The sequence below is a fragment of the Eubalaena glacialis genome, chromosome X, assembly GCF_028564815.1.
Source record: "Eubalaena glacialis isolate mEubGla1 chromosome X, mEubGla1.1.hap2.+ XY, whole genome shotgun sequence".
In the NCBI taxonomy this organism is placed as follows: domain Eukaryota; kingdom Metazoa; phylum Chordata; class Mammalia; order Artiodactyla; family Balaenidae; genus Eubalaena; species Eubalaena glacialis.
In genome coordinates, this window is record NC_083736.1 from 101784827 (window position 1) to 101794404 (window position 9578).

General features: G+C 50.5%; 1 protein-coding gene across 1 annotated transcript; it reads left to right on the top strand.

The window, feature by feature from the left end:
* The first annotated feature begins 2538 nt into the window (after positions 1-2538).
* Positions 2539-7258, top strand: RTL9 (retrotransposon Gag like 9). The gene is made up of 2 exons (XM_061179498.1): positions 2539-6597; positions 7142-7258. Exons 1-2 carry the CDS (start codon positions 2539-2541, stop codon positions 7256-7258), a joined length of 4176 nt encoding a protein of 1391 aa, XP_061035481.1.
* Positions 7259-9578: the final 2320 nt, after the last annotated feature.

Consider the following 9578-nt stretch of genomic DNA (forward strand, 5'->3'; position numbering starts at 1 on the left):
TTTCTTGCCAGCTGTCTGGACACCCTGGAGGCTCGCTGTTGAATTCTAGCCCTGTGGTAGAGTCACTGGTTGCCAGATTTCCCTCCGTGTCTCTGACACCGGGGCCAGTTGGCTTTTTAATTGTCGCCATTGCTGGGCTCTCTTAAGCCCCACGGCCCATCCTTCCAAACCGTGGTTTCCCTGCACCCAAACGTCTTTGAACTCTCCTGCCACTGCTCCACTCAGCCTCCAGCCCCGGTTCCCTTCCCTCTAAGCCCTGCCTGCTCTTCCACGGCCCACCGGTGGCAGTGCCTGGCTCCCAGGACGCCAGTGTCCGCTCAGCCGCAGAGCGAACATCTCACTTCCTGAGCTAGGACACTTTCGGTCTCATCTCTTTCTTTGTGTGACTCTCCTCTTTTCTCTGGGATGGCCAGAGGCGGGCAGAGCGAGCTGGTGTAGCTGTCGGGGGCGAGGGGAAGCAGGGTGGAGTTGCATAGGCCCAAGTGCTATGCACTTCTGGAGCTTCTGGAGGGCTGTCAAGTGAAAGGCGGCCAGAGGCAAATGTCAGAGCCTATATAGAGGCAGGAATCTGGGACCAGAGAGACAGAGCAAGCACTAGCAAGTCAGGAGCAGTGGGGCGGGTGGGCGGGCAGGCTGGCTGGCTGGCTGGCGGGCAGGAGGGGGGCGTGGCAGGGGATAGCTAAGGGAGATTGCAGAGAACAGCTGCTGGTATTGGGTCTTACTTTAATGAACTGGCTGGGCATGGGGCATAAGTAAGTTGGCCAGACCAAAAGAGCTACACTCCCTCTCTTCTCCCTAACTGGCAAGGTAAGATCTTTCCGGCTTTTGCCTAGTGGGAAACTGTGACGTGTTCAGGGATTTTTCTAAAGATGGGGGCGGGGGTGGTCATCTGTCACTGCCCTTTTGACTCATCTTTCCCATTGCACCAATTATTAGAGTAACTAAGGTGCCAGCAGGAGGCCAGTATTTCTTTTACTAAACCCCATCCCGGGGTTGTCCAGGCTGGAGATGGGGCGGGGTGCTGTCTTGGTAATGTGACTGAGTAAGAGGGAGAGAGGGCACACACTGTGCTATAATGATCCACCTCTGGAGTTGGGTGGACCCGTGAATCCAAGTGACTGCAGGCAAAGTACTACCAAAATCTCTTAGTGTTGCTGTGAGGACCAAACGATGCATGTAAAGCGCCCAGCAGAGTGCTCGCCAGTCAGCGCACGCTCAAGAAATGTTGACTGTTGGCATTTCTGTTGCTAGTATTCTCAATATCATTATGGAGGCACACTGCACAAGATTGGTGACTTCTGTGGCATTGTCCCAAATGAGCAAGTGCTCCACTGGGGGTATGGGCAGGCTGTGGGGATGTATCAACATCGTGTAGTGTGCGTGTCGGTTTCCAAGCTCTGTGCCAAGAAGCCCCTTTGGGGGCTGCTTATGGGAGTGTGCCGGAGGGCTGAGGCTTTGGGATTGCCCACCCACATGTCATCAGAGAAACTTGAAATCTGTATTTGCTAGAGACTGGGCTTCAGTGAGCCATGATCTAGGACATCAGAGAGATAATTGAATGCGGCCTTAGGGATGCCAAAGGCTAGGCAACCCCGAGGAGGAAGCGATAGTCAAAGACAAACAGTTTTTACTGTCACAGTGCTCTTAGTCTAGCCCCAGCCCCAGTTAATCTGAGAAACCTGGTAAAATGGGAATAATGCTACTATCTCTTGTAAGATTCAAACGGGTGATGCTTGCACATCTCTGTGCACTATAGACAGTTTAAAGTTGTGTACAGTTGCCTAAAGTATAGTGCCTGGAACACACTAGGTGGGCAATAAGTGGTAGTACTAGTGATGATTTTTGTTATTAATAATAAAAATGATAATAAACAGGATTTTCAATTCATGGAATGATGCTCTCAACCATTGATCAGTCAAATGCCTTCCTTTTCCTGAGGAAGACATTCAGGGCCATCAGAGTAGTAAAATGGGGACTAAACCATTGGCAGGACTCAATGAGCCCAAGGAACTAATGATTATCCTGGAGCAAAGGGCGTTCTCATCCAGGCCTGCCAGTGCCTTGGCTGGCTTGCTAGTGCTGTGGTGGGAGAGAGCAGAGCTCTGGAACCTGCACTTTTCACAGTTTTCCAGCAGGTGGTGCTGCTGTTTCATTTGAACCAGGACCTCACGGGCCCTTGGCTGCTGAAATTGCCCGCGTTTATAGCTTTTATAAACCGAGAGGGTGTGCTGTGTGACGGGGTGGGTTGGTTTGAAAAGGATAGGGGTGGAGAGGATATTTGCTCCAGCTTCAAATTTGCTTAATGTTGCACAGCTTCTTTAACTTGATAGGCCCATCTCCGATGCCACATAGCTGGCAACACATAAAAGAAGTCTCCATCATGGATCATTTGTCTATTTCCCAATCTTCTTGATATTTGCTTTTGACTGCTAAACTTGTTTTCTGTTTACAGATTTTCTTGCCACGTGGGCTTCAGCAGGATCCCTGATATAATTGCTTTAGAGGTTCCCTCCACACTATCCTTTGGCCATGGCAGATATGTCAATACCCTTACGTTCACTGCGATTCAGCAGTGTGCTGACGGAGGAAAGTGTCGACCCCCAAAACAGGGAGACGACCTGCTCTGGACCAATGATAGAGAACAGAGCAGAGGTCCAAATTCTGCATTCTAGTGTCCAGCCTATGGTCTCAAGTTCAGCATCAGACCCTGGAGGGATGTCCACACAGCTGATGACATCCCCAGCCTTTGACACCGTGGCCGTACCTCTAATGGGAGCAGCAAACTCTGGAGCACTGTCGCCACCGCTAATGCCAGCCTCAGACTCTGGGACACTGTCCCCATTGTTAATGCCAGCTTCAGATTCAGAGGCACTGTCCCCATTGTTGATACCAACCTCAGACTCTGGGGTGCTGTCCCCATTGTTGATACCAACCTCAGATTCTGGAACACTGTCCCCATTGCTGTCCACTTCAGAGTATGGATTAATGTCCCCAGGGCTGATGACAATTCCTGACTTTGGAACAATGTCCACAGCACTAATGGCAACACCAGATTCTGCGGAAATATCACCACTGGCAATGCCAGCTCCATCCTCTGAAACGATGTCCACGCCATTGATGCTAGCCCCAGATCCTGGAGAGATCTCCCCACTCCTAATGCCAGATGTGAACCCCGGAGTGATGTCCCCACAGCCAATGCCAGCTCCAGGCTCTGAAGGGATGTCACCATTGCAAATTACAGACGAAGACACTGAAGCAATGTCTAAAGTGCTAATGACTGCCCTGGCCTCTGGAGAGATCTCTTCACTGCTCATGTCAGGCACAGACTCTGAAGCGATCTCCTCACTGATAATGTCAGCCCTAACTTCTGGAGCAACGTCCACCCAGCCAACGAGCACCCAAGACTCTGGGGAAATGTCCACCCAGCTAATGTCAGGCCCAGACTCTGGAGTAGTGTCTTCACCACTAATGACAGCTCCAGGCTCTGGAGCAATGTCCTCACTGCTCCTGTCAGTCCCTGATGCTGGAGAAATGCCCACATTGCCAAAGCCAGCCCCAGACGCTGAAGCAATGTCCCCACTGGTAATGATGGCCCTAACCTCTGGCGGGATGCCCACCCAGCTGATGCCAGCCCAAGGCTCTGGAGTGATGTCCTCACGGTTAACACAAAATCTAGACTCTCAAATTGTGTCTAGTCCACCAATGAGAGCAACAGCCTCCGGGGGGATGTCCGCACCGCCAGTGAGAGCCTCAGAGCCTGGAGCAAGGTCGACACCGAGAATGAGAGCCCCAGCCTCTGGAAGTGTGTCCACGTTGCTAAAGACAGTCCCAGACTCTGCAGCACTGTCCACCCCGCTGATGACGGTTGCAACCTCTGGAGCAAAGTCCACAGAGCAAATGTCAACCGCAGCCTCTAGAGCGATGTCCACGCAGTTAGCAATGGCTAGAACTTCTGGAGCCACGTCCATGGGCTTTGTGAGAGTCCCAGCCAATGGGGCGATGTCCACACTGCGAATGAGAGCCCCAGCCTCTGGAACAATGTCCACACTGCCGAGTACAGCCCCAGTCTCTGAAACAATGTCTGTGCTACAGATGACAGCCTCAGCCTCTGGGTCAGTGTCCACACCGCAAATGAGGGCGCCTGTCTCTGGAGCAATGTCTGTGTCACAAAGGAGAGCCACAGCCTCGGGAGTGACAGCTGTACCACAAATGAGAGCCTCTGGAGCCATGTCCACCCCACGGATGACAGCCAAAGCCTCTGGATCCATGTCTACACTGTTAATGAGAGACACAGCCTCGGCAGTGATGTCCGTGCCACAGATGAGAGCTATGGCCTCGGGAGCATTGTCCAAGCCACTAACAACATCCAAAGCCGCAGAAGCAATGTTCATGCAGCAAATGACAACTGCAGCTTCTGGAGAGATCTCCACAATGCTAATGAGAGACACAGCTTCTGGAGCCGTGTCCATGCCGCAGATGACAGACACTGCCTCTGCAGCGATGTCCACACCGCTAACGAGAGCCCCAGCCTCTGGCGACATGTCCACACCACAAATGACAGCCGCAGCCCCTGGAACTATGTCCATGCCTCTAATGAGAGCCCCAGGCCCTGGAGCCATGCCCATGGCGCTAATGAGATCCACAGCCTCTGGAAAGATGCCCAGTCAGCCAATGAGCGCCCAAGACTTTGGGGGGATGTCCATGTCGCTCAGGAGATCCATGACCTCTGGAGGGATGTCCCTACTGCAGACGCAAGCCCCAGCCTCTGAATTGATGTCCACACCAAAAATGAGAGCCCCGGCCTTTGGGGCGGTGTCCACACCACTGATGAGAGCCTCAGACCCTGGAGAGATGTCCACACTGCTCACAAGAGCTTCATCCTCTGGAGAGATGTCCCCAGCACTAACGAGACCCCCAGCTTCTGGAGAGATAGCCACGCCTCTGAGAGCCCCAGCTTATGGAGCAATGTCTACTCCGCAAAAGACAGCCACAGCCTCTGGAATGATGTCCAAGCCACAAATGAGGGCTCCAGTCTCTGGAGAGATATCTACATTGCTAATGAGATCCACAGCCTCTGGAGTGATGTCCGTGCCTCAAATGACAGCCGCGGCCTCTGGAGGGGTGTCCATGCCACTGATGAGAGCCCCAGCCTCCAGGGCAACATCCACTACGCAAATGATGCCCACAGCTTCTGGAGAGATGTGCATGCTATCAGTGCGAGCCCCTACCTCGGGAGTGATGTCCCCGCCATTATTAAGGGCTCCAATGTCTGGAATTATGTCCACACCACTAAGGAGACCCTCAGCCTCTGAAGCTGTGTCCACAGAGTTAATGAGAGCTCCAGCCTCTGGAAAGATGTCCACCACACAAACAACAGCTGTGGCCTCTGGAGGGATGTCCAAGCCATTCATTAGAGCCACGGCCTCTGGAACAATGCCCATGCCATTGATGTCAGCCATGGCTTCTGGAGAGATGTCTATGCCGCTGATGAAAAGCATGGCCTCTGGGGCAACGTCCACACTGCAAAAAAGAGTTGTGAGCTCTGGACCTACTTCCTTGCCACAAATGACATACGCAACCTCCGGAGGGATGCCTGCATCACCGATGAGAGCCTCAGCTTCTGGAGCAACGTCCGTATCGCTTATGAGAGCCTCGGCTTCTGGAATGATGTCCATGCCACTTCTGAGAGCCACAGCCTCTGGGGGGATGTCCATGCCACAAATGGCGGCCACGGCCTCTAGAGGGGTATCCATGCCGCTAATGAGGGCTCCAGTCCCAGGAGCCATGTCCACACCACAAATGGCAACCACAGCCTCTGGAATGATGTCCACTCTGGAAATCAAAGCCACAGACTCTGGGGAAACATGTGCCTCTCACATCAACGTCAGAGCCTGTGGATCAAAGTCCACACCACACGTGACTGCCATGACCCCTGAAACAATGAACCAACCGCCAGAGGAAGTCCCATCTTTTGGCATGCTGACCCCAGCACTCTGTTACCTCTTAGCAGAACAGGAAGCAGCCCGGGGTTCGTGCTCTGTGGAGGAGGAGATGGAGATTGATGAGGAGAAGCAAATGAAGGGATTTTTGAACGATTCAGAGAAAATGGCCTTTCTGGTGTCTCTTCATCTGGGGGCAGCAGAGAGGTGGTCCATCTTGCAGATGGAGGTAGGAAACCCCCTCTCCAATGAAGATAAATCTTTCCTGAGCAGATCCCAGGGCTTATATGACTCCCTATCTGAAATAGACATCCTCAGTGCCGTTCTTTGCCATCCCAAGCAGGGCCAGAAGTCAGTCAGGCAGTATGCCACTGACTTCCTCCTGCTGGCCCGGCATTTGTCTTGGTCTGATGCCATTCTGCGGACCAGGTTTCTGGAAGGACTCTCGGAAGCTGTTGCCACCAAAATGGGCCGGATCTTCCTGAAGGTGGCCGGCAGCCTAAAGGAGCTAATAGACAGGTCTCTCTATACCGAGTGCCAGCTGGCTGGAGAGAAGGATTCCCCGGGCAGCTCAAGCCAGGTTCTGCCGTCAGCCTGTAAGCGGAATAACGAGGAGGCAATGGAGAATGAACTGAACTCTCCACAGCAGACCGAGGAGGTAATGATGGGGAAACACACTCAAGGTTTCTGAATAGAAAAATGAGGTAATGATGGCAAAGTCACCCTGCTCCTTTGAGTAGCCCAAGGAAGAGGCTGGGAGAGGCATTGAGCTCCTAGACCCTAACCCCCAACCTAGAGTTTCATCAGCGGGCCTGGCTATGTACTTATTTTGGGTGTATTAACCGCTTTGAGGAGGCATGCCCTACCCAAGATACGGAGGGCCTGGGATGGTTAAAGGTCTAAGTCTTCTGATTCTGAGGGAAATGGCTGGGCTCAGTCCCAACTCTGCACTTATTCCAGGTCCAATTCTAAAAGAGGGGTCACGTTTTGGCGACTGGGTCCCACCTACGGCCACAGGTGTTATAGGCCCAGGTCACTAGGGAATTTGGCCAGTCTAGTCCTCAATCACACTTTATACAAATAAGGTACATTAGCCAAGTTGCTTGACCTGCTAAGTTACTGAAATTATCCAGGCAGAACCCCACTCGTCATAGTAAGCATGGCTCTTACCTCTGCCATATTTTGTTTTTTCTCACTCCCAGCACCAGCATGTTCCCAAACGCTGTTACTACCTGAAAGAGCATGGAGACCCTCAAGAGGGTCTGCACGACCACCTTCGACAGAGCACAGGCCATCAGAAGGCCCCCACTAACAAGTAATGCTACCTGGACTCTTCTCCTGTGATATCCAGCTTGGCTGCTAACTTGAGGACTGGTTCCTGGACCCATTCCATTCAATTACATCATTAAACCTTGTGGCCTTCCCCCTTCAGCATCCCCCTCCAGGCGCATCCCACCCTATCTCCCACTTGGCTGACTTGACCTTCTCTTTCACCCCACATGCCTTTGACCTGCCCCAACAATCAGAGCGTGGACTTCAAGAGTGTTTGGTGTATGAGGTTCTGAACTCCCATTACCATCGAGGCCAGTCCTAGTTCCTGGTCCAGGGAGAAGTCTAGGCAGGAGAAACCGTGTCCTACCTCAAAAACACCTTAGAATGTCTTGCCACATGTCATGAGGCAAACTTGAGGAAGCCCTGGTCCCATTTCACCTGGCAGGGGAGCCTATAAGGAGAGTGATGCCCACTCCAATACCATCCTTTTCATCCAGTAGACTTGTCCCTATATGCCCCAACTCATAGCACCTAAAACGGGTCTCCAGAGCCCTTGCCCTGTTTATAGTCTCCATCCTGAACCATTCGTTTTGACCCATAGTAGTAATCTTAGTAATGGCTAACATTTATTGATTATGTGTTGTGTGACAGTTACTGGGCTAAACTCTTGACAAGCATCATCTCACTACATTCTTACCATAACCCGACTTGTTCTTGTGTTGTCAACTTCTTACGTCTTGATCTATTGTCGGTGGCTGTTGTCTTGTCCCTCAGTGTCAAATCTCTAGCTCTGACCTTTGGGTGACCCCTCAGTTGTTAATTGCCCTCACTCCCCCTTGGCTATTGTGCTTTGTGGCCAGCCCTCTTGATAAAGATCTTGGTCTTTAAACAGGCATAGATATTTAGAGCGTAATATGAGCAGTGTTTGCCTTCAGGTGGTGGGATTATGGGTGTTTTAATTTTCTTCTTTCTACTTCTCTGTACTTTCCAGATTCTCTACAGTAAGCACGTATTACATTTGTAATCGTAAAAGTAAATAAAGTCCATTTACGAAAAAAAAAAAAGAAGAATTAACTGTGGCTAACAGCATTTGATTTATTGAGTCCTTCATTCAATCAATATTTATTATCTAACATGTGCCAGCCACTGTTGTGGGGACAGACAGATAAGAACCTTGATCAAATGAAAACTTCATTCCAATGGAAGAGGGAGACAGACAATAAGCAAGAAAACGCATACGTAAGATAGGTTGAAATCATGGTGAAGGCTATAAAGACAAGAAATAAGAATAACGGGGAATTTGATACTAACAGAGCCATTTTATTTATTCAATAATAGTCCATGTAATTGGTTTACTCAAAGATCTTTTAAAAACAGTAGGAGTGACATGATTAGAAACATATTTTAGAAAGCTAACTTGGCAACAGTTTGGATGCAGGATAGGGAAAGCGTCAGAGTGCAGGTACGAGCCCCCTACTGCAATGGTACAGGTGACTGACTCATCAGATGATTCAATCTAGGGCCAGGGCAGTGGGGATGGAAAGAGAAGGACGGAGACGAAATTCTTTCTGAGGATTCAAGTCCGCTGCTCCATTACCCTAAACACTGGGTCTGATTCCAGGAAGAGGAAAATGATTCTCAGAAAAAACAAAGATTAGCAGACAAATTGGCAGCCCCATGGTGATATATATAAGAATCTGGCTCTGTGGGCTGCCTGAGGATGTATCAATCAACAGTGCTGTTGCCTCGGGGGAAAAAGAGGGTGCCATTGGTTGGGAAAACCAAATTCTAGGTAGTAGGCCTCTGGGCACCCAGTTTTCCCCTCTTCTCTGACCCTGTTGACTCACACCTGGTCCAGTCCAGACCCGTGTGGACTTCTGATCTCCCTGTTCAGCCAGAGTTGCTCTTAGTTCGGGAGGCTGTTGTTGACTTTACTCTCTACTGAAAAAGAAATTGATGATACAGAATCACAATCTGAGTCTAGAAAATATATATGGGAAGGAAAATGTCTTCAAAATGAAGCTAATTTTCTGATAACCACAATAATGGAGAACCATCGCAATTTCTTCGCTTTATTTCTCTCCCCAGTCATTTTTCTTCCCTTTGCTTTTGCCTTTCCTCTCCTTTAAGCTAGCGTCACTAGAGATAAATGGAATAAATGAAGCCCAATCACACCCTGCCAGTGCCCTGTCCCTGCTCCTCTACCCACCTCAAAGTTATAATTAGAAATGACCACTCAGCATCTACATGGAGCTGGCTATCGTACGCCCAAGTACTCAAGACAATTTCATCTGCCGTAAAATGGTGTTTCAAGTTTCTCCAGGCCCCACTGGCCCATCGGTAAAAATAAGGTCCCATAAGCAGTAA

Bases quoted from the DNA above. Each gene is read 5' to 3' on its own strand.
- RTL9 (XM_061179498.1), top strand. From the start codon at position 2,539: ATGTCAATACCCTTACGTTCACTGCGATTCAGCAGTGTGCTGACGGAG. The intron at 6,598-7,141 runs GTAATGATGGGG...TCTCACTCCCAG, and splicing joins CTCCACAGCAGACCGAGGAG to CACCAGCATGTTCCCAAACG.